The sequence below is a fragment of the Vidua macroura genome, chromosome 9 (genome assembly GCF_024509145.1).
Source record: "Vidua macroura isolate BioBank_ID:100142 chromosome 9, ASM2450914v1, whole genome shotgun sequence".
Classification (NCBI taxonomy): domain Eukaryota; kingdom Metazoa; phylum Chordata; class Aves; order Passeriformes; family Viduidae; genus Vidua; species Vidua macroura.
Window position 1 is genome coordinate 21,566,533 of NC_071579.1, and position 26,268 is coordinate 21,592,800.

A 26,268-nucleotide genomic window follows, 5' to 3' on the forward strand; every position below is an offset into this window, starting at 1 on the left:
TCTCACTGCAGTGAGAAATGTCAAGACTTTTCTATATCCAAGTGAACTCTAATACACCTTGGATGGTTGTAGGACTTCTGTATAACAATTAAAAGCTTCCCAATATTGTTCACTATAACTGAATCTATGGAAAAATACTTCACAGCTATTCCAACACCTGCTATCTGGCAAAACTTCTTTTTTTGGTACCTCTCTCACTCATTTTTCCGTGTCACCTTTTACCTCTGACCCAGGGTGGAATTAAATTTCTGACCTAGTTTTATGTTGCTAGAAACAAGAAATTCTTTAGAACCAGGAAGACAACCAGACTGAAAAGAGTATGACAAAGCATTTGAACTTTCTGCTGTGATAAGAACAAATCACCTCTGTCATGCCTTTACCAAAACCTTGAACTGAGTAGAACAGCAAATACCTGTTAGATGATACAACACATAACAAGATATTTAACCTCTATTTACCTCACCTTCCTTTGCTAACCATGAGCTAAATGTCTAGATGACTCATCTACACCATCTTTAGTCAACTGAGAAGGGGTGGAAAATTTGTTTCACCCATCTTTAGATGACTCTTTCAGAAAAATACTTTTTAGAGATGCTTACTGAAAATTGCCTGAAGGGAGATGAGTAAACTCTCTAAACCAAACGTGTATCCTCCACACTTCCAAAGTGACACACTGAAAGTCTACCTGCATTAGATACTTTTCATCTCAGACTTATGTCACTTCAATAAACTTCTCCAGATTTTATATTTAATGTGCTAAGAATTGAAATTCATTTAGTTAGCTATGTTTAATGCAAGCCTTTGGTTTTCATCAGCTCTTACCTGCAGTATCTACTGCCTTTTACATTAGCATTCTGTGTCAGGAAGCTGCACCCTATGACATTAAGGGTCTAAAAGTTTTATGACTGTATTCTGTAGCATTAAAATCAAAGAACCCAAATCAATGCTACAGAGCATAGAATGCTTCATTGGGAGTTTCTCACCATTAAAAACACATGTCCTATGATCTATGTTGTAAATACACACTCAATCAATTTTTAAAACATGTATTACTCTAAGTGTGTAGTGATGGTAATGGGAATGGCAAGGATGCCATGAGATATTCCTGCCCAAATGCCTCCCCTGTGTGGAAGATGTTTCATTGAACTGATATGTGAAACTATCAAAACAGTCATTACAAATACACATACACACAGTTTGTTAGTTATAGCCAGACTTTGGTAGAACTGATGACTAAATTTATCGCCATTAAAAATGTTAAAAACTCATTCTGGAAAGCCAGTACTTCTATAATCCATAAGGGTTCAGATCACACCATAAGATACAACTTATCTCCATATAATCTTCCACACAGTGGCTTATAAATATATTTTCCTTTGATAGATAAGGTAATGGTTCAGCAGAATTCTAACTTTCTCCTGAAAACTTATTCAAACAACAATGAAGATCAAGCTGTTCTATTAATCTTGATATGACATGTGATTACAGGTGATTTTTTTAGAATCAGATGAGAAAGCAGAAAAGGAAACCCAGCCCATAAGCCAGTCTGAATGAAAACACACCATACCATTTTGAATTCTCCTCTTCTGTTGCCAGGCACAGACATGTAAGAAATGAAAGTATGTGTGAAATGCAGGGTGGAAAGGCTGCTGATCCAACTGTTTAGCATTCAAAGGGCATGAAACAAAGAAGTGAAAAGGGTCTAAAGTTTCTGCATGCACCTGCAGCTCACTCGGTACTGCACAGTGCTTGGCTGATACAACTTCTTAAACTAACATTTCAGGGTAACTTGGAGTTCAATTGTACTTTAAGTGGAGAGAGCTCCTCTAGGAATTAGAATAATCAATTACTGCAGATTAGGCACAGCAGATATAACTTTTGTGTGAACGTTTAATCTGAAACCAATAGGTTCTGGCCTCAGTAGAAAAGCATGCACTTTGTAACTCTGACTTTAAACAGTGTTTTCTCAGAAATTTTTTCACTGAGATTCTCTATCATGTTGCCTTCCTACCCACTCCTTTAGTTTAGTTACTACTACTACCAAGTTATAATGCTAAGACACCTGCAACACCAGCAACCATGCAGAACTTCATAATCCTGTTCAGGAAAAACAGCACAAGACATTTAGACAAACGTTACCAGAAAACCTCCGCTTCTTCAACTAATGTAAACATCCTGGAGTAGTGTTTCCAGTTCTGCTTTCAGAAGAAAATGGGAATTGGATGGGAAAAAAAGCAAGACACCTAAATTACTCAGGGAACTGTTTCATTTTCAGATGTAATACAGGCTATTTGGTCAGCGAGGTGCTTTGGAAAATATTTTCCCTATACTTGTGCCATGTCCATTGATAATAAATAGTAGTTACTGATGATCAAGAAATGTAAACAGGAATAAAGCACTGGCAAAACTTAGCTGCCAGCTCTCAAATTTCCTAGAATGAATTGAAACATCTTTCTGGCTTAGAAGAGAGTTCCTGAGGCAGCATCCCATGTATCAATCCTGTTTGTGAACAAAAGTGCAACACAACGTCTGACCTCCTGACTTTGGTGGGGGATGTGCATGTTGAAAAACAGATTAGAGATCTGCTGTTGAGGCCAGGCTTGGATTTACAGGGATTTGGTGGCAGTGAGAAGAGGGGAATAAGGTGGTAATGGCTGGCTGAGAAAGCTGTAACACTGCTCAATTCACAGTGCAGGTGAAGAGAAATCTGCAGCACACAGCAAGAATGGCTTTTCTGCCTTTTTTAAAACAAAAAGTTTTCATCAGGTTCTATTAATGCCACCTGGACACCACCACAAAGGCTTCCGAGCTTACAGTTCACCAGGCTGAGGAAGAATTGCAGCGTGTTGTGGATTATTTACATGAGGATTTATACAGCTAATTTCTTTCCTCTCATGCTATAAGATCACTCACAGCAGCTCAGAAATGTCTAATGAAAAGAAAAGTAGTGTATCTGATTCCAGTCATGCTGTTCTAAGAGAATTAATTGGAGTCGTCATTACCTTAAACACTTCCATTCAGAGTGGGTTTTATGATGAGCTCAAGAAAAGTAAATGCTGTTTCAAATAGGTACCTCTATATATTAAATCAAATAAATGAATGATAAAGTGCTGGCACTTTTTGGCTATAATCCTGTTATTGCTTAGAGCTATTTCTAATGCAAATAAAGAATGATGTAGCAGAGCTATTTAGCAATTTTCTTTGATGGGCAGTGTTAACTGTGGGGAAGTGGCAGGAAAGCAACTGCTTGAATATGGAGCGCTCCAACATGTCTTGTAATATTCCTTGCCAAATCTAATGATCACCTCTCCCTCCTGCAAATTGTTATCTTTAAACAAGGCTCTGCTGAGCAATACAAACCTAACTTTGCACAGAAGCCAAGACACAAGAGATGGGTCTAGTGATACAAAATTTTAGGAAACATAGAATTTCTAATGAATTCTTTTAAGAAATCCCAGTTTTTTCTTTCTGCCTATAAAAATGCACTTGGTCATCACTTGGTCACCCAGGACTCTCTCCCAGTTGAGCAGGACCTTGCACAGGTAAGAATAAACATTTGTGCCTTCTGAATCTCAGGGTAAAGCATCAGAGACAACTGGGAACCCTGACTGAAGGGTACTTTCATAGCTCTGCCACAGACTTGCAGGATGATACCTCTGTGCAACTTGACAAATGACTCCCTGCATGAGTTTTACAATCAGGAAAATGGGAAAATTAAAGCTGATTTAACATCCTGCTGTGCTTTAAGGTCTATGGATGATATGCACTATGAAATGCTAAATAATATTAATGAAACCCAACACTGACTTCAATCTCAGGAAGAAAGATGGGCTGGGGAACTGTCCCTCTATTTAATAAAACATTACATGGGGCCAGTCGGAGGTTGTCATCAAGTGAGAGCATACATACCAAATGTGGTAGATTATATTGCTACTGTAAATTCAAGCACAGAAAACTTCTTCAGAGACTGCTAACTATCTGGACCATGTGAAATGGTGCATAAACATCAGCTTTAAAATGGAATAGCGTGTTCTCTCTTCAGGATATACATGGGGAAACAATAAGCCACATCTAACCTCAGTTTCTTGGGCTTCTTTGATGTCTGTGTCATAAATATGAGATGTGGCACTGACTGGAAATCCCAAGCTAGTGGGATGCAACATTGCTGGCTGCAGCCCAGATTCCAGGTGTTCAGACCCAGAAACACAACATAAGAGCGAAGTGCCACAGAGAGATGGCAAGAAAGAAGGACCATCCCCATCTGCACAGTCACCCCAGCACACTGAACAGCCCCCCCTGACTGTGCTGTCACACTGCAGGTGTGGTCCTTTGGAGGAGTGTCCCTGGGGGGACACTCAGAGACACCCAAACGTGTCTCAGCCCTCAGCAAACACTGCTACATATCTGGGGGGAAAGCATTCATACTGCAGTGTCCTCGTGAAATATGAGACATCCTGAAGCGAATGAAAACATCAATAAAACTATTTCCACTAGGATAACAGGTCTGGAAAACTGGGCTGACCTTGCTGAAGAAAATGGCCAAGGAAAAAACAACTCAGAAAGATGTTTTCCAGTCAGGCTGACCAGACTTGAAGGATGCTAACCAGCATTTTTGCAGCACTACATTTTTGCTCAGACTTTTCCTTCTGAAGAATGACTTCGGAAATGGAGAAGCAGAGCTTGCTGAGATCCATATGTTGCAGTGAGAAGAGCTGTAACTCTGAGCATTTTCCACAAGACTGGGCAGGGCAATCTGTCCTCAAAGGGCATATTTACAGGAAATCATCAAAGATAAATTTGTGGTTTCCATGTTCCTGATTGGAGCAGATGATTGCTATTGCAGGTTCTCAGGTTTCCTGCTGTTTTCAATACTTTGCACTTTAAACTGTCTTACAACTGACTTTGGTCTTTTTTTTTATTTATTAAAAAACACTTCCATCCATTTAACTAGGTGATGCTTTCACAGCCCTTTGAAGTTGTAAAGCACTGCAAATTTAGAAACTGTTCTTAATAATCACTTGGACAAATGGATGCAGAAAATTGCATATTGATGGAAGGAGTTTATGTTCTTTGCAGTCAAATATTTCCTCACTCGTTTCATGCAAAATTGCTTGGCCAAACAGATTTTCCCAAGGCTCTCTCAATAATGAATGTAACTTTCTTTTGTTTCTGGCTCTTCTCCGAACCCATCAGGAAAGGGTAAAGCCTAATGACACAGGTCTGTTGCCTCCTGTAACCCTCTGGGACTGTTTTCTCTAATGTGATTGTTTGAAAATCAGCAGTTTTCTGCCAGGAAATAAAATAAGCCACTTTCCTTCCAAGTAACACTGAAAAAAATCTGAATGTCACAGAGCCTGCTCACTCATACAACATTAATTTTTAAAAGAATCAATTTTGTAATCTTTCCATTATGGTTTATTATAATGATAATAATCACTGTGAAATCAAGTTTTTTTTTTTTTTCCACTGCTAGCGCTGGTGGCTGTCATCAAACCACTTTGAGCAATGCTGAAAACACCTGGACTAATAAACCAGGCATAATTTATTTATACTTTAGTTTTACTTATTTAGAAATGTATTAAGCATCAATTCCCTTAGTAGTTGGTGATGTTACAAAAACTAAAAGCAAATAAATTATAACTATCGACCTAAAAGTCACTGCCAGGCTGGCTATCTTGTACATTTATAATAGAAAAGCACTTACAAAAAGCAAAGCACATGCACTCTCCTCATTGCCAGCCCATGAATAGAGTCTCTGTGTGAACACTCCTGTGCTGGGAGCCCACAGAAAGGCTGCCCAGCCCCAGATCCCTTTGCTTTTCACTTGGAGATCACACTGTGCGAGGTGGTTGGCACACTTGAGAGCAGTTGTGAAAGCTCCTATATTCACATATATAAAAATTGCCTTATAACAGCTTCAAGCCTTAATCAATGCTTACATATACAGAGCTACATACCTGTGTGACAGGGAACATGCACTGTTCATACAGCAGGTCAGGCCAGGGCTTAGCATTTAACAGCAGGAGCACAATGGGTTTATATTATGTTCACATTTTACAATAAAAAGTGTACAGAAAAATCACTTGTTTCTGATCAAAATCTGAGCTCCCTGCTGTTTTAATTCCTGTAACCAACAATCATCAATAAATAATCACGCACAGCTTCTATGCCCCACTGTGATATTTTGGTTTTGTTTTAAGAACTGGATGTACTGAGTTGAGATCTGCAGTTCCGGACCTGCAGACTTTCAGGTGCTCTGCACCAGGATTCAAGTGAATGAGGAAGCACAAGGACAAGGGCAAGAGCAAGGGCACAGAGGGAAAAGCTGCTCCTCATCACATACCTTGCAGGTCTGTGAGCTGTTTTAAAGGAGATTGTGTTGAAAACAGGAGGTGTGTTCGAGGCAATATGTTTTACAATAGAAGGACAAAAGGCTGAAAGAAGAAAGCTATATGGATGACATAGTTACAAACAATGAGGCAGAAATAAAAGAGGAAAAAATGTCAAAAATATCCGTTAAAAATTCAGAAAAGGAAAAAATATTTCAAGAAAAGAAAGGAACATGTAATAGAGAAACAAGTATCCCATTGGGAAGAGCGTGGCCAGCAGGTTGAGAGTGATGATCCTCCCCCTCTTCTTAGTCCTGATGAGGCACATCAGGAGTATGGTCTCCAGTTCTGGGCTCCTCAGGATAAGAAAGACAAGGAGCTTCTGGAGAGGTCCAGCAGAGGCCACAAAGATGATGAGGGGTCTGGAGCATTTCTCTCGTGAGGAGAGACTGTGGGAGCTGGGCCTGTTTAGTCTGGACAAGAGCACACTGAGAGGGGATCTCATCAATAACATAAATATCTCAAAGGTGGGCAACTCTTTTTCAGTGGAGCCCAGCAGTGGGACAAAGGAAGGAGCAATGGCCATAAACCAAGACAAAAGAAGTTTCATGTTAACACGAGGAACGAGTTCTTTACACTGTGGGTGGCAGAGCACTGGAACAGCTGCCCAGGGAAGTCGTGGAGTCTCCATCACTGGAGACCTTGCAAACGCATCTGGGCGCGTTGCCGTGCAGCCTGCTCTGGTGACCCTGCCTTGGCAAGGGGGGTGGAGTGGATGATCTCCAGATCAGCCTCCCAACAACAACAATCCTGTGATTCTGTGATCAGAAAGAGAAAGTGTAAGAGAAGCATGGAGAAGAAAGAGTTTGTGACCAAAACACAGCGACAACATTACAGCTTGTGATTTGAGTTAGCTAATACAAATGGGAGAGTCTGAGAAGGCTTGAAAGTTGAAATGCTTCAGGAATTATTTGGGACCAGGCCTAAAGACTCACAGACAAGGTGTGCCTTAGTATGTACTGAGCTGTCCTGGCATTCAAACAGAGCCTCAGACAGTAACCCTAAAACACTCTGAACACCCTAAAACCATGCACACTGCAGCTCACAAACTCAGCCCACCATTTAGCTCACTGGAACATAAATTAATTAAATATCATGCAAAGAGATTTTCTATTGATGTAATTTCATATAATACCTAGTAAAAGCAATACAATTATACTTTGTAACTGCTTAATTAATATCTCTTAATTCTGTTCTGGAGTGAAATGGATTAGATTATATAACTCCCACCTCCATGACTTTGGCATTTAAAGGTAACATTCAAAAAATAATTATGTTTAAAAAATATGCAAAATATTGAAAAGTGGAGGACAATCTTGCTGCATCTTTAAAAATCAGTGTAATATGGTCTGTATATAAAACCACAAAAAAGTCTTAATTCTAATTAGTCTTCTTGCCATTAAGATAATTTGGGAGCTCCATCTATGCATTCCTGAACTAAACATTCTTCACTCAGAGCTTAGTATCCTAACATACATACTGAGAGATTTCTCTATCCATGCCAAAGCCCTGTTTTGCTGTTTGTTCTTGCATGTTCCACCCCTGGATGCAATAGAAAATAAACTTTCTCACCTGCCTGACAATACTTTGATTAAGTATTGTAGACAATACTGAATCAAAATTGCCACAGATGGTAGGTAATGTACCTGTTTGACATTTCTCATTCACCCAAAGAGAAACAGTATTCTACTGACTGACTCAGTGTCAAGCTGCATTCATTTTTCTAACACTTCAAACCTGAAGAAACTAATTTTATTTTTAAATTTATGTTCTGCATAGTCATGCTGCAAATTTGACTCCCTCTGATAACTTAGTTTCAAAAATGTTCTTTGTGAAGTCTATGTGTACCATTTGATAACAAAGAACATGCAACCATTGGTCTTAAAACAGTAATTTGAAGCACATGGAGAGTGGACACAGACTTTTAGTACTGAGGCATGCCAATCTACAATTCTGTGCAAAATGTTCTCTTTATGGGAAGAGCAAAAGTAATGTAGAATGTAATTAGATGTAATCTTTCCTGTTTTCATTAGCTATTAACTTTATGCAAAGATAAACTAAAGCATAATGAGTCCTTTCAGTATCACATAATTGTTATTTTAATGGTTGCATTATGAGCAATAGAATACTATAGATCCACCTCTCATATTAGTGGGCAATTATTTTGAAACTTCGTATTATAATCTGCCCACAAAGACCAATGTATTAATGCCACCGTTTCAGTGTAATGATGACCGTGGTTTTGCAATCAGTATGATAGCCTCAAGGAAAAATGGAAAGTAATAATGAAGAAAATGTTTATATTACATGCCAGTCTCAGGCCTGGAATGCAGACCAAAGAAGTTTAAGGAAAACATGTGGAGCTTCTCTTGCTTGTGCTACCCTGAAAATGGTCAAATTTATATGACAGTGTCGTGGTTTGACACAGAAGTGAATTTTCTCAGGAAGCTGGTAGTCAAACCAACTTCGGGGTTGGATATTGGCATTTGGACTGACCACTGAAGGCATGGACACGCCTCGGAGAAGACAGTGGGTTAAAAGCAAGAACTCCCAGGGGAGCTGTCTCTTTGGTTCCGGTCGTCGGAGAGTGCAGACTCTCCCCTGCCCAGCCACGGGCTGGGTGTGGGAGGGGAAGCCACGCGGCCTGGGAGAGGTAGGCCCAGGGGGCTGAAGGACTGGAACCGAGCCAGCTCCTGGATGGAAGGGTGGAGAGAAGCGGAGATGCCTTTGTTCCCCCTCGCCCCAGAGTGAAAGAGACAGAGAGCCTGACAGCACCTGGAATTTGCCAGCAGAGGAGAAGGAGAAGCGGGGGAGGTGCCCAGCCTTGGGAGTTGGAGTTCTGGGCAGAGATTTCAGCTGTCCAGGCAGTCTGAGACTTTTAACTCTTTCCTGGGAAATGGAGGCTTTGTAAAATATTACTCCTCCTTGATTTGTAGTGGAAGAGAGACAGTCCGGGACATGAGATGTTAGAAGAAGAAATTTTTAGGTGGGGAGGAGATGATGGAGTAGCTTTTGGCTGGACTTTTCTTGTTAGCCATGGACTGAACCAAAATCTCCTGCAATAGAGACTGCTCTTTAGGGGGATGCAGTGGTGACCCAAAAGACCTGCTTCAGCTTCAAACAGCACAGGAATGGCAAGAACAGAAGAAAGCTGAAGAGGGAATGGTGATGCCCTCTGTCTTCGGGAAGAAGATGATCTCTGTTCTTGAGACCCTCGGCCCCAGGGGAAGAAGAAAATGGGGGGGAATGTAGTCCCAAGATGAGAAGCTGAACTGTTGTATCTTTGGGTCCGTGGCAAAGCATCCTTAAAGGAGCCCTATGAGCAGTCTGTCCATGCACGGTGGTGAGAGCACTGTGACATGGAAAGGAGAGTGTCACACTGGCAGATTTTCTCCAGGGGGTTGCCATGTGTGACATGGAAACACAGGAGGTGGCAACTGTGTTTCCTGGGGGGTCTGTGGTGCAAGAGAGACTTCTCTCTCCCTTGATGGAGTGAGAATTGATTATCTGAAGGGTGGCAATTTGATCAGGAATCCGGGGTGGTGTTTCACTGTGGTTTGTTGGAAATTGGGTGGGGGGAGGAGGAGTGTTTTGGAGGGTCTTTATCCTGGATTTAGTGTGTGTGTCTTTTATAACAGTAGTAGCTTAATAAAGTTTTTCCCTTTGTTATTAAGCTTGGGCCTGCTCTGCTCTGTTCCTGATCGCATCTCACAGCATTTATTTTGGGAGGGTGTATTTTCATGGGGGCGCTGGCACTGCGCCAGCATCAAACCATGACAGACACCAGTGATTATTTCAAAAACAAAGGAAAACTACCAAGTGATCCAAAACTAGGAGCTTGGAAGGGAAACTGGAATAAGCCTTCCCTCAATGTATCATTTCCAAGTACCATCCTAAACCATATCCAGAAATCCTGAAAGCCTGCATTTACCCCTGATAAATACTGAACTGGCTTTAGCTACTCCTCCATTCATTGCCTCCCTTCTGACTAAGCAAAGCAGTGTAACTTGGCAGGAAATGATTGGACAGATCTAAGCAGTACATAAAGCTTGAGGATACCATGGGGATATCCTCTGTAAAGTTAAAGGAAGTTTCATATCCAAAAGGCACTCCATGAGCATGACTCAAAATACCTCTAGGAGTGTGACGGTTCTGGGATGTCACTGCAGCTGAGAGTCCCTGGCACATTCTGTACAGTGAAGCTGAAATCCAACTCTCCCGAACACTGTGCATTCTTGGAAGGGGAGGTAAAGGCAATTTCAGACCATGAAATTAGTCCCAAGGTGTTAAGGACCTCTGCTTGCTTCTTCTCCAAACACGAAACGTATTTCAACAGCATCAGCACTTATATAAAATCAGAGCAGCACAAACAGAGCGAGTGAAAATCCACAACCACTGAGCTCTGGCAAAGACACAATTCTCCCTTGACAAAAGAAAAAGCTACACATGACCAGCACTAGTCACATTTCCTAAAGGGCTAAAAAGGTGTGCAAAGAATGCTGAAATGCATGGACAAATAATATTGATAATATATGAAATAATACTTGAAAAAAAGAAACTAAAAATCTTCTTTTCAAGGAATACTGCTTTGCACATACTCTTTATTTTCTTTTCCTGATATTTTGATTGATTTTAAAATGTCAAGAGACTACTGCTGATTTCATATAGAAGGAAATGTGGTAACGTTTCCGTGTTTGGCTGACAATGGGTTATAGGGAAGCAGAAATTTGTTCCATAGTGCACTTCCAGACCATTCCAACCCCAAATAAGGACTGTATGAGATTGAAATGCCTTCATGGTAAGCACACAATATTCAAAAAGCCCTATGGACATGAATTTCTGCACAGCAATAGCTTCTGCTTTCCCCTAGTGTCCTTTTCTCTCAGAGCAGTCAGGTTGTAAAAAGGGGACAAATATCCTTTGCCTCACAAAGGCATTTTGAGACTTAAGTGATACCTGCAACATTTTTCAGAAATGGTCTCATGGAAAATATTTAGGATACTTTTTGGAGACAGCAGTACTAGAAAATCTAATGAATTTATTCAAGAAAAATTCTGAAACATATGGAGAGCAAACTCAACACAGAGCACATACTTCTGACATTTATCTTTGTTTTTATTGTTAAGATAAAAGCATGCTGATTGTTTTTTAGAATTTCATCTGCTAACTTGTTCCTTTCTCTAACTTTTTCTACACTAGTGACATCATCTGCAGCAATTTTTAAAGCTTTGCAGAAAATCCTGTGCTCTGAAAGCTTTAATGACTCATGTAGAGAATGTTATTAGTCAAGGAGTTTATGCCTCCTTTCTGTAACCTGTAGGACTAGAGCAGAGAGGATATGTGTGTTGGCATGACTTGACTTAAATAAAAAAAAACAAAGAAAAAGAACTCTCTAAATTTAAGGATGGAACACCAACAAGAAACTTGTAAAAAACAAATATGAGCAGTTGAAAACCTTTTCTTCTACTGCAATTGCATGTTTACTGAATTCTAATGCATCAGACAGGGCTGCTCAGGTTCTGAGTGGTGTCTCTGGTAAGTGGTCCCAACTGTACTGAATGCTTCCACAATCAGAAACTGCTTACAAAATCCTGAAAATAGAACAGCTGAATCTTTGTACATCTGTATAAAAAAAATTATTTCCCTTCAAACACAAACTAAGCCCTATGCTGGTCAATATCTGAGACTTAACACAAACTGTTTGAAGACATAAGAGTGAAGATTCATAATAAATCCCCACTGTTACAGTTATGTTTTTCCAGACCGTTGAAAGTTCCAAAACCTGCTGAAGATGTGAATCTCTGAGAAAAATTGTACATGCTGCTCTTGTGCATGTTACTCTTCAAATGCAGAGTTGCCTCATGGTTAAAAGCTCAGAGAAGTTGAGTATCACAGGAACTGTGTAGGAGTGATTGTTTTCCAAACACAGGTTGTAGCAAATCCCAATAGCACATCAGGCTCCCCAAGAAGCATTGCAATGAATCCTGAGTCACCTTCAAAGGCATGTGCTATAGATCCATCTATTTGAACAGTTTCACTGTTCTGAAATTGCAGCCTAAATTCTTTATGTGGAATAACAAACACAGACATAAAAAAATGTAGAATATCTGCTTTGTTTTCATCTGGGTAAAAATACATATTGAAGATGTGCACAAGCAAGCACCTAGTTAACAATGAGTTCTAAATTAACATAATGAGTCACAAAAATTCCCATTTCCCCCTAGTTTTCCTCCTGCCTATGTCTATGAGGTCTCACACAGCCTTGACTTCTTACTAACTAAATTTTCCATGCAGAATTTGATTACTAATATTTCTACATTTTAAGATAAAATACTCAAGCATAAGTTCAGGCTAAACTTTTTCTACTTTCAAACAGATTTTCTTTTGCTGTATTGTTTACTTGTACAAAGCTTTGAGATGACAATCTTTTCTAAATATCATTCTGTGAGCTGTGTATCAGAGTTCTCATACACCTTTTCTTATAAAAGTAGTTTCTAATACATTTGACTAGCTCATGGTTGGACAGATGTACAGAAACTCTTCTTTATCCAAAGCAAGATATTATTGTAGAGGCTTATTCCCTGTCTCCTAAAGTTGCTATCCTCATCTGAGCAGCAGCTCTGTAACACAAACCTCCCAGTGCATCTCATGCAGTTTGATTCCAGTATTTTATTTTGCTTAGCACTATAAATTCAGCTCAGAGCTCTTTAGGGAGCTTCCATTAGAAACCTCACAGTTACTAGTAAGCAACAGGTATCACATTTAAGCAATAGCAACATTACATTTATCTTCTAATCTGTTTAATATCTCTTAGAAAAGAATTGCTGTGTGACAACAGGTAATAAGTATAGACTTCTATGGTAATCACTCTATGTTTTTCAAGACAATTACTTCACCTGGCAGCAAGGCTGAATTTTAAGAAATAGATTGATTTATTTTTTAATAATTTTAGATTTTTAAAAAAATATTTCTATTCCTTCAAAATTTTAAGCTCCTTTAGGAACATCAATATCTATTCTACACACTGTGATCTGAAAAGTGAAAAACATTGAACTATGGAAGATGAACACCAAAGGCTTCATTCAAAATCTATGCTTCTGCTAATTTTTCTCTCCAATACTTTTTTCCATTTGCAACCACAAAATATCCTCACCACCAGCAGCAAAACTGGAAGCCCTGCAATCGAGGATGCTACCAGGATTGCCAGCATGAATCACTGACTTACATCATCCTTTCCAAAGGTGGATGTTCATGGGATGTGAGAATCACAGGATATGCTGAGTTGGAAAGGACCCTCAAGGACCTAATCCAGAATCCCATCCATATGCACAGTTCCTTCTGAGAGGTATCAGCAATTCTCTCATAACAATAAAAGCTGCAGAGTATTTAAAGCACAGGATGGAAAAGGTGTGCAAAGTTCATCAGAAGCAGAAAACGGATCCACTGGCACATAAAGAAGATGTGATAAATTAGAAGACATAAATGGATAAATTCAAAGAACATATGAAAATGCACAATGATAGTGCATTTAGGATAGATCCTGATTATATATTCCTTGTCTTTAATCATTAATTAAAAAGAAACAACTCCATGGCTATAGTCAGCAACCACTGCAGAATCAATAGGTCTCTAAGCTCACACCAATCTATAATCAGCCACAGCTTTATCACAAAATAATAGCTAATATTGATATTTTTTAATAAAGTTTCACTTTACTATGTAATTAGTGTAATGTAGTAGGAGCTGTGTTTCTTAATAGAAGTGCTGGTGCTTTGAGAAGCATTTACTGGCATGTTAATAAAGAACGGACTTCTTCTATTGAGTTCCATCTGCCTAATAGAGAAAAGTGTTCATCTTAATTAGGAAAATCTTCATAAAGAATATAAATGCAGTTACTAATGGGCTGCAGGGAATAAATGCAGAACACTCAGGAACAACTGGTGTTTTACCAGGAAATGGAAGAGTGGATATAAACCCCCAAACAGTTGTTAACCATCTGGTGATTGACCACAAATAGCAATAGATGCTGAGGTTTTAAGTGTTTTATAATGAAAAATCTATTTATTTCATTAAGGTTTCATGCTTTAGACCCTTGTTTTTTCAGGTAATAAAGCAGCCTTGACTGACAATGAAACTATTTAAACCCTTTATGAATTAAGATGGACAAATCCATTAGCATCTTTTGAAGGAATTACTTTATAAAAAGAAAGAATGGAAGTGCCAAGCAATAGTTCAAGAAAGATCCACTGCCAAGTACTTGAAAAATGGTCACTGTATCAAACACGTATTTTTGGGGTTGCTGAGATGCTCACGGGCAGTTGAGAACCTTTTGCTGACTTTATTGGTGCAGCAGCAGATATTACATCATCATGATAAAGACTACGGCCAATTGTAAACTACAATTAATCTTTGTCCTTAAAAATGTTCCAACAGGCATTATTCATTTCCTCTGTCAGTCTGAGTCAGTTTTTTCATCCTTTTCTTCCTAAAGTTCTGTAATTCAAAGACACTGATATTCCCTAACTCTGCTCATTTTCTATTCAAAATGAAATGAACTTTTACTCATCATCCAGAATTTTTTTTTAATCACATTAATATAAAGTGCTGATAGGACGTACTTCCCAAGTGCCAGAATTTAACTCTCTAAGCCAGACTCAGTATCAATGTTCACAGTTTCCCAAGGAAAACAGCTTTCTGCAAATTTTAAGCAACATTAGCTAATCTTTTATATTCCCTCTGAATAACTTTGATAAAGAAACCAATACATACATGAAAGCAAGTCCCAAAAATGAAAATATCATTACTATAGTATTTCATTCAAGCCAAAAAGGAGAAACACAGCATAAAACTCTGATATTCTGGACACTGGCAGCTTTACTGCCTTAATTCACAGAAAATATCACCAAACAATAGAACTTGCAGCTACTTGAACCTCAGAGAATGTAATTTCATTTATTCATTTCAATGACATTTTTACTAGACTATAGCTTCATGTAGATTAGTCAGACACATGAAAAACTACATATTAGCTGAGGTGAAGCTGTGATGACTGCAGTTGACTTAACAGTGTCAATCCAAATTTTAGATGAATGTAATTTGCTAGCTCTAAATGACAGAGATATAATATAGATCTCGTATATCACCAAAGTAATAAATAATTAGTGAGCAGAACTGAGTAAAATGGCAGCTTGAACACAACCCCAAATTTTGAATCTTGATGCAGAAGTCAGCGATCAGAATGATACATCTTTCTGCCTTGAATGATAAAACAGCTTTCTCACAACCTAACACATAGCACCATCTGGCATGAACTGAGGAAACTAAGAACTTCTGGAAGAGAAACACACAAGCAATTTTGTTTCTTCAGAATTCTCCAAGATATTGACAGAAGTCTTTCAGAAACAGCCATTTGACTGCAAATGTGGCTCAGTGAACCTGCCTCCTGAAGACATGTGTGTAGCTAATAATCTTTACAAAATGTTGGCTTGAACTGATTGGGCATGGGATGGGCACTGTCAGAGTTAAGACAGTGCACGTGGAAAGTCCTCTAAAGTCTACCAAACTGGCTGGGTTTCCGAACATCACCTCACATCTCTTACTGGGAATTTTAGGAGCTCAGGGTACATTTCTTCAGCAGAGCTCAGCAGGCTCTTTTCAGTAGTTACTCACTACAAACACCCAGTTCAGCTGTTCCTTGAGCAGTACCAGCACTCAGCACGGGCTCTTTGCTGGGGCTGAACACCTCCCCTGTGCAGTGGGACACAGTGCCCTGAGCCCACTGCCAGCCCCGAGGGGGACGCGGAGCTGGGCCCTCCCAGGCACTGCTGGGAGCTGCAGTGCTCAGGGGCTGGCCCGAGATGCTTGCAGTAGAAACACAAATGGAGTTTCCTGCAGTCCAGGAAACATCAGACTTCTCTGCTGATATCAGCACAGATTTATTTTAGCACTGCTTGTTCAAAGTGACTTTTAATGCAGACTGTTTTCTAAATGATCCTTAAAAGACACTTCTTTCTTTCTCATCACCTTCACCTAAGGCAAGAACATCCAGTAGCATTGATCTATTTGTTGCTAGTTTTCATTAATTTTACCCTCCCTAGGGGTGGTGAAGCTTTGGTGCCAGCTAATTAAAACCTATTTAGAGATGCTCAGTGCACTTTATCAGACCAGAATTAGCTTTGCTGCCTTAATGAAGACTACGGTTTTCTCTGTTATTACCAATTAAATGTTATTATATCATATTGCATTGTATTTGTATTGCATGGCAGAGATATAGATGGCTTTAGAACCACTTCTCTGGATTGAGGTACATACAAAGATGGCACATTTAGTAATTATTTAATATCTCTTTAAATCCTTTCACTTGAGTAAATATATATATAATACACCAGCATATTAGTGAAGTACTGGAAGAAGCTGCCAGCTTTATGCTCCCTCTAGGGAAGTACCAAGTAAAAGGCATTAATGAAAAATTGTGAATGTCTGGTAATGAATATTACTTATGTACAATAATTATTCAAAGTGGATGAGCATTCACCACTTGAACTCGACTGCTTCACTAACAAATACTCTCAGAAAGAACATATGTTCCCCAGATTCTTAACACTCATGCAAGGTTAATTACCCAGTGTGGACAGCCCATATCAGAGGGTATTTTGTACTGCTGTAGAATTAAAGAATGCATTACAAAATGAAAAAAAAAACCTGTTTGTTCAAAGTTACTCAGAGGCAATTCTTATTTCTTCCATGCATCAGTAATAAATCATTCATCAATACCAAAGTGGATTTTGGACCTGCACCCAGGGATAAAGCTTCCATGTCAGCACTGCAGGACCAGAGCTTTTCTGCAGTAGAGAAGTGACTGCAATACCTACCTGTTAGCTGCTTCTCACTAAATCCTTTAAAAACTTGAGCACCACAAGCATGAAACTGCTGAAAAGTCCCACTAATTACCTAAAAAGATTGTACATCAAAGAGTAGAAACAGAAAACTCATTAAAGGCTTGACAGACTAGAAATCTGCTGCAATCTCACTATGCACTACAGCATACACTGTACAGAAAGACAGTATTTTAGGATTAAACTAAAATAGATGTAGTTGCAATACACTCAGTACATTTTAAAATATGAGTTGAAATTGGTTTCCTTCCAGAATTTTTGCTGGAAACATGTCGAACCAGACCTCTGTTCAATCTAATATTCCAAGCAAGGGTTGATGTTTCTCTGTGGAACTGATGAATATTTGGCTGAGGTACCTGAATCTGTCTCAGCATCATAATAGCCTGGCACAATGTGTGGAAGTATTTTCATCACCCACAAATCTCCAGTGCTCTGCATTTACTGCTTCCACAAACGCCACATACCTCTAACAGTCTCATGACCCTCCTCAGAAAAAGAAGACAGATCCTGCAAATTGAAGATGTTACAGAAAATGAAAGAGTTTCCAAACTGAAGTCCCCGATTACCAGGAAACTGCAAGATGTTTTCTTGAGATACAGAAGGCATTGGCTGGTGATGCATCAATCATTTCCCGTGTTTTTCTGCATGACAAAATCACTAAATGATGTTAAAAACATCACTAAGTCTTTGATGTGGAAAAGCAGGACTGAAAATGAAAGTTGCAGTAGATACAAGGACGTTAGCTGGCTGCCACTGTGAGAAGTGGTGGGTTTTTCCCTTGGTGTCAAAGGGACGCACGTGCACAAACAACATGAAGGGTCATGAGACAGGCTCATAAAAATTTATTGCTCTTGCAATGTGAAACTTAAGGAAAAAGAACATGGGCCACTTTGACATTAGGCTGCTTAAGAACTTTGTTATAAGCACTGAGAGAAATTCAATCTGCTTTTGACATGAAAAGAAGCATTTGTATTGTGTTAATTGCGTAACTATAAAAACTTGAGATGTGTTAATTTGTTGAAGAGGAATGGATTAGGCTAGAGAGAAGGATACTTTGACATTGAATGATGAGATATTTTCTTTCATAGGAAAAAGAGGAGATTTTTTCAAGGTCTAATCTCACAATAAGGATTTTGATGAAGTAATATAAAGTCGCTGTGACTTCACTGACTCATAAATATAAACAAATTTATGTACGGCAATAAAATACTGTACCTGGGATCATATTTAGCTTGATTAATAGGTAAACAGGATGACATGGATTATTAAAGGTCATTTTTCAAGAATGGATCTTGTGTATATATTAGCCTCTGGTTATCAGTTTGTTCAGTTAAACTAAAGAAGCCATGATAACCTTGATACCTTTATGAGATATATGAGCTCCCTCCAGCTTCAGAACCATAGCAGCAACATGTGCACTTGGTGAACAGGGGCCGGCTCCTCCTTATGCTCCAACAGTTTGAAAAATAGGAAAAATCAACTGTCACCAAGTTCTGAGAGTTTAATACTATAGTGAAACAAGTACATTTGAGATAACAAGCTTTTCTACTTCAAAAGCTAAGTCAAAATTTCAGACTATGTTAAGCTGTTTGTGAAGACCTGTATCTTTAATTTGGTGAGAATAGCAACAGTCCTTTCCAACCTCAAATTCATGATGCACAAATTTTAAAATTGCTATTAAGGCACAGCAGTGATCTGGAAACTCCTTCCTAGTTAGCTCAAGTGAGTATGTGTGACAGGTGCTCTTCCATGCCAAAACACAGATGACCTGAATTTTTGCAGCTTAGTTAGAAATTCTTGAATTTTATGGTCTTAATTCCACAAATCCAGTTTCTGCTTTGAACATGCTAGCCCAAACAGTCCTCATACCTTCACCTCTTACAGCCTCACTTGAGTAGCATAAATAGACATAGAAAATAGAATTTCAGCATAATACTGGTAAAAACTTAAATCTATTCCAGTATGTCTGATAACCTGTTTTCACCAAGAAACAGAAATAATGCATAACCCTGAGGTCTGTGTTTGAAGAAAAGCTACAGTGAATCTCAACAGAGAAGAAAATGCAATATCTAGAATTATCCTGAGGTTGTGCATTTGGAAATGTTGTTTGTGTAGGATTATCTTCTTCAAATAAAATGTCAATTTAATCAATAGTAAATTGAGCTGAAAACAACACACAGCTTTGAAAACATTTCAGGAAGACATCCAATATTTTTGGGATTCAAGCCAACAGAAATGGAATGAACAGAAGGTAGCGTAGGTGGGGTAAATGGGGCCTAGCTGCTGCCTCATCAAGTGCTTATAACAGTCAAACCCATATAACAATCCATTAAAAACATATCTGGGGACTCATTTAGTAGCTGACATCCCTCATGGACTTTTCTCACGTATCTTTTGTCAAACATTATAATTGTTCCTCACTTTTAAGACTCACCGGTCTTTTCCTGTCTCCTTCTTAAATACCGCATCGCAGTAACTCATGCGCTTCTCCGTTGTCACGTAGATTTTGGCAGTTGGGTAGCTGTCAACAGTTTTCTTCAGCATGTTGTACACAATGCCATTTCCATCCCTCCTCATGTTTCGAAAAGGACCCCAGATCACGTAAATGGTGTTGTTGGTTTCTTTGAAAAAGTACTCAGGATTCTTGAGCAGGAGAGGCACGCTTGTGTGCGAGACCACTCTTACAGTTGTCCTCTTCCCAACATCTTCCTCATAGCCCTTTGTGGGAGCATTGTTCATCCTCCATATGCAGGAGGACTTGTCTATCTCAGTGCCCACCCTCTGGCCAGCCATCTGTCCCGAGTTTGAAACAATGGCACAGAGTTCACAGTCAAGTTGTAGAGGCTGGAAGACAGGAAAAAGTAACATATATTGCAAGTTTTTCTCTGTAAAACATGAAGACTGAAAATTCAGTTAAAAGAAAAACAGGTACAGTACAACAAATGGATAGCAATGCTTCTCTTTAAAAAAACATAGCTGCAATCCCCACGTGGTAGAATTGCTTGAAAGCTCTACCACTACAAATGCAAACCTTTTCAATGAAATAGAAAAGTTCCAATCTTTGCCTTTGTTCCCACCTTGCAAAGTCAACTATACAGATAATAATTCTTTTTTTTCCCTCTAAATGTTACTCTTTTCACTAAAAAACAAGGAAATAAAGAAACAGTAGAAAGCAATATTTAGATCAAGGGTGTCTCTTTTAACAAGGTGTTGTCAGCAATAGGAAAAAATCTACTGAAAAAGTAATGCTGGAAGTTTAACTGTACCTTAACTGTGTTTGTGTCTGAACTAACAGTTCCCAAATTTGTGACAGAAGTCTAATGCGAAATGTATCTCTAAAAAGCAATCTAATAGTATGAAAATCCTGCAGCTGGAAAGGAGATGTGGACAGAGGAATATGTTCTCTCCAGAGAGCAGTTATGATCCATGGAAAATGAGAGGTAGAGGGACTGGTGACACCTGAACTAGGAAATTAATCCTGAGAAAAATATAGTCAAAGACAGTATTTTGTGACCATGTTCTAGGGTGCAATTACTCCAGTATGAATTGAAAATAGAAAAAATAATATAACAGAGATATAAGGACCCATCTGATGCTCCATTTGTCAGAGTATAAAGAGTAAATGTCTTTTTGTTGTTTTGTACAGACTAAAAGTTGGATTAAAATTGGATTGTATAAAGAGCTCAGTCAGAAATTGAAATCAAATGAAAACTAGATCCATCAAAAAAAAAAAACAAACAAACAAAAAAAAACCACCCAACAACAACAACAAAAAAAACCAACCAAAAAAAAAAAAAAAAAAGACCAAAAAAAACCAAACAACCTACAGAAGATCATCCAGGTCAGAGATAACCTACAATTTTTTGAATAGCCACAGACTTGATCCTCTGTCATGCTCACAACTGGAAGCCAGTGACCTCAGTTTAGTATTTTTAAAGAAAAATTCCCTTCACGTTCTTTGGACATTTACTCTGACAGGATGCTAGGTGCTTTTCTGATCAGACTTGTGGTTATTTCTCTTCAAAATCACACTTCATTTAGCTGAAGTGGATGAATAGCCTGCCTACATTTGACCACTATAACCCTAGGATGCAATTGCTGACAAAAAACCAAATTCTTTCATAAGGGGGAATAATGCAAGGACAAGAGAAAACATCTGAAGAAAGTCAAACTGTAAGAGCTAAAATATCTCATCTGTGGGTGACAAACATTGTACTGAATTAAGGTGCATCCTGCATGACTTGTGCAGTAAACCTCACAATTTCAAAGCTTTGATTTCTCTGTTGTGATTGATTTGATTTCATTATGTGGCTGGTTCAGGAAAACATTCTTTCCTCATTTCACCAGTAGCTAAAGATTCCTGATTGAATGCAAAAGCATTGTCAATGTTTCCTTTAAAGAACACCATGCATTTTTAATAGCTGGTATAGTTTTAGAAAGCTGTCCTGCATGGCTCTCTGACAGCAGGGATGAAATCCCAGGAGATGCAGCTGAACGGAGCAGTCTTTCTGTTTACTGCTTACTTACAGAAATTCTCTCTAAGATACATTATGAGGACATGGCTGGGTGACCTAAACAAATCCATGAGCATAACTCAAATTCTAGCATGAAGTGAATTGTTACAGACCCAGCAGATTAATTTATAGCTTTCAGGCTGAACTTTCAAACTAACAAATGCTGAATATGAAACTGCTAGATAGGAAAAGCCAATTTGGCCAAGAATCTGGTTCCATTTAAATTTGTCTCATACTCAGAGCTGCTTTTTTCACTAAATTCTTCCTTCTCCATTAAAATGGAGCTGCTCTCTTCAATTTGGAATTGTTTGAATTTCCTCACCTTAGTTAGAAATGCATTGCACATTTTCTATTCACTCAGTGCAACTGTTCTGCTTGAATAAGCTGAGTACACTCACTCCTGCAACTGTGTCCCCTGGTTTTCTAGCTCCTTTGTTGTGATTCATTTATCTTGTTCCAAATTATAAAGTGCTTTCATAATACTGAATGCCTACACTAGGTCAACATATAATCTGCTCTTCTTGAACAGAGTCAGAGGCTAACCCCCTCCCAGCTCTATCTCACAATAAATTTTTTACAATGTAGAGATTTTACATGTCCCAATATGCACATTTCCCAACAGAGATCCCAGAGTTAGGAGGCTGAGACCTATGATAAATATTCCACTGCCTCCATCATCTTTTTGCATCATATCTCCCTCAACATGTGAGAAAACACACATCCATATTCACTCATTGAACTCCATATAGAGACAGGCCACCAGTTTGTGGTGCTGGTTTGTGTCACAGATGAGAAGGGTGGTTTCAGTAACACACATGAATCCACATACAATACAAATGGCTCGGCCAGGCAGTCCAGGCTGCCCTCTCATCTGCAGAGATGGTCCAGCAGCACTGGGATTGGAACAGATTGGAAGGACCACACAGAAACTCGTCCTGTTACTTCTCATCCTCTGTGGACCCAGAAAATCAGGCCAAGGTTCATCTCTCACAAGATCTTCATTCACTTGCATCATAGATACATGAGTTAAAGACAAAAATATTAAGAACCATTCAGGTTTTCTTCTCTTTTCATGCACTTAGACATTTATCTCACCTCTAAACAGCAAGGGGGCTGAGCTGTTATTACTGCTAGAAAAATTTCTCATTTTTTTGCTGACCAGAAGTATGTAGAAGACCTCAGAAGAGCAGCTGGGTATGGTTCTGACAAATAGTCCCATCTTTTTCCTGAATGATACATTGTAACTGTTGAGGAACACTTATATTTTAATCAGTAAAGAAAATGAAATGTCTGACCTTTCCATTTCCTGTGCAAGCTTACAGACAATAGAAAAGATAATTAAAACTGTGAATTAGAACTCGCAAAACAGTGCCATTTCTCTAGCAAAGAGAAATAGCTGTGTACTAAAGGTCACTTATCAAACAGTTCTAGTTATTAAATCTTTGCATTTAGCACTGAAGTGGCTTCACAGAATCAAAGGTCAAATCATTAAATAACAAAATCAGCCAGAATTAGAAAAGGTCACAAGCAAATCCAACTAAAGTAGGTCACAAAACATGATTCTCTTCCACACAGGATTTCATTATTTGGAAAATTGTTTACTTTCCAAATTTGACAAGTTCCCCACCATTTCCAGTGTCTCCATCAGGAGGCTGAAATTCCAGCCACGGAACTATTTGTATGGGTAGGTTTCCCAATGGCACAGATCTTGGATGACCAAGTTTCCCAGCCACAGCCCTGTACATCTGCTGAGGTCCATGGGGGGATGATCTCAGGCCAGGTCTCTGAACCACAAAGTAACATCTGGACAGAGCAGACACATGCCAAGCTCTGGTCTCAGCAGAGACTGCCAGATTCACTCCTGAGCTGGACCAAACCCAGCTCAGGGCCTCTGCAGATGGAATTTCCACTAATGAAAAGCTGAATTTCTCTTGTGGCTCCTCAGCACTATAGACCGGTGGCGCGCTCTCTCCAACCACCAACTCTGTTCCACTCTGAATCCCACAACTCATCACGCAGAGAGTTAGGAAACTCAGACTAAACTTTCTCAATTGTTACTTTAACAATATGATTGTAATTTTGTAAATTGGACGCAATGCCCATTCACTACATAATGAGGCAATTATTAGCAGCTTGCCACATATTAATTTGCTCCTTTAATGTTGAAACAAATGAGATCTTTTCTTATAATCATCCTATTTGAGTGAATTCTAACAAAGCCGATTGAACAAAGCTCCAGAGAGACTTTCTTTATTTCAATGCCATTTATTCTTCTACTCTTCTTGGATGTTTCAGAGGATACAACATTTATAATGATGCCAATAGGGAATAGATTTTGCCTTTATTCTTCTTGATATTCTTTTGAGGTCTTTGAAATGAAAGGTACAAGAGAAGCATTAACCGTCTGGCATTGTTTTTATTGCTTTTCTCTACTTTACAAGCAAAAAATGTATTTTAATTTTTCCTGTGTTTCAGTGATTAAACGAGCTGGTTTTATCTACACTTACTCAATTTCTTCAGACCTCTGATTGGGAGAAAAGACTTGCCAAGCTTCTCTAGGAAAAAATTCAGCACATTAAAGAAAAGAAAGATAGTATTTGTGTGTTCACCCAGCAAGCACTACCAAATTAGTACAGTACTGTATATAACTTACATTATATTACTAACATCAAGCAAAAATGATAAAATTTATTAAAAAGACAGGTCAGATTACTCTGAGTTTGTGTTTGTTCCCCATTCCCCCCTATGGCAGTACTGTGGTTTTTTTTACCTTCAGCAGTTGATTTTGGTCCTAGCCCTCAGCATCACATCCCAGCAAACATCTCTGTCTTCATAAAATTTAATGTTAAGATTTCATAAAGATTTTAACATTTTGACATTATTTTGAAATAAGCCAAACATCAACATGCATCCCATTTCCAAATAAATATAATATGATCTGATTCTTCATAAGACTGTTCCTGAGACTCAAGTGCCTGGGATATTTTATTTAGATGAATGTCACTGATATGTACATGAGTTCTAGCAGAAAGTTTTTATTTAAATTGAATGAATTGGAAGGGAGTGCATAGGAGGCACATAATGGGACTAATCTTACAGCAGGAGACTGAATAAATAACCATATTTGAAAGTCTTTCTATACACACTGGCCCAGTTGTTACAGAACTGTTTGATTGCAGCTCTTGTTACAGCTCCTTAAAGGGGCTGTACCAGCCCTTTGCTTGAACAAGTATCTTGGGGATTCTTCATGTCAGTGGTAATGAGACAGGAAAACAAAGGAAGCTTGGACTTTGGGCAGAGGTTGAAACTTGTGGGCCAAAGTCACTCACCCCATCTAAACTTTCAACAAGCAAGTGTATTTTTGAAACATTTTAGTTTTCTTTCTCATGGAAAGGAAAAAAAACACGAACCAGAAACTCAAATCTTCCAAACACAAATCACAGTGCAAAGTGATGCAGTGTCATCTTTCTCACTTTTGAGACAGCTCCAGACAACTCCATGCCAGCTCCTACCTCTTTCAAAATACAGCAGAGCACATGTTCACCAGAATGTTGCTGATTTTCCTGCTCCTATTGAGAACAATACAGTCAAGCTTTGAAACAAAGCAAGAATTCAGCACACCTCACAATACCAAGAGCTGAAAACTAAATGCATCAAATATACCTGAGAAGACTTTGAGTAGAAAGAATCAAGTATATAACCTATAAAGAATAAAACCAGGTCTTGTTTTGTATTTTAGGCATTTTCCACTACTTTAAGGCAAAAATTGAAAAGTCAAAGATCATACCTCTCATGATAATCTCAGAAAACAAAATTTACAAAAATTGAATAAAAGCCATGTCCAGCTTGATCAAAATATCTTAACTTTCTATTTTTCAAAAATTGTATTTAAGTAATTTTCTTAAATGGAGCTAAAATGTTCCTCCAATTGAACACTTCTTTATTATGAAAAGGTGAAAGAATGAGAGTTCACATTAAAAAAAAACAGTCCCTTTCATTTTTTTTTTCATTTTTCCTGATTTCCAGCTGAAACTTAATGGAAACTAACACCTTTTAAATAAGCCTTTATTCTTCTGGAATAATAAACTATTGGAACACTCTCAATAGCTCTATTGGTAGAAAAGGCTTAAAAATGCAAAGGTGGCAGGGAGTAAATAAGAACAGGAGAAACTGTTCTGCCTCTGCATGGAGGGTTAATGAAGGAGGGAAGCTGCCAGATTCAGGGCTTCAAGTACAACAGAAAGACCCAGGAGAGGCAGAGTCTGGAGGACTGATGGTCAGCAGCTCTGAAGGACTTAGGGCACTGAGAGTGGCAGGTGAAGAAAGTTTTGCCCCAGGGCATTTCCTGAAGGATGTGAAGACCTGTCCTGCATGAGCACTCTCAGTCACTCTGCAGAAGACCCATTTTCCTTTGTGTCTCAGGTGCCTGGCAAACTGCCCTGTCCCTAGGCAGGATGGCAGAAGGGACGT

The 26,268-nt window shown here is 38.8% G+C and overlaps 1 protein-coding gene across 1 annotated transcript in view; it reads right to left on the minus strand.

Annotated features, from left to right (window-relative positions):
• ST6GALNAC3 (ST6 N-acetylgalactosaminide alpha-2,6-sialyltransferase 3) overlaps nucleotides 1-26,268 on the minus strand; it is a 123,877-nt gene that overhangs the window by 50,474 nt on the left and 47,135 nt on the right. The window contains exon 3 of the mRNA XM_053985787.1: nucleotides 19,719-20,128. Within this exon, the coding sequence (XP_053841762.1) occupies nucleotides 19,719-20,128 (410 nt within the window). The remainder of the gene's footprint in view (nucleotides 1-19,718; nucleotides 20,129-26,268) is intronic.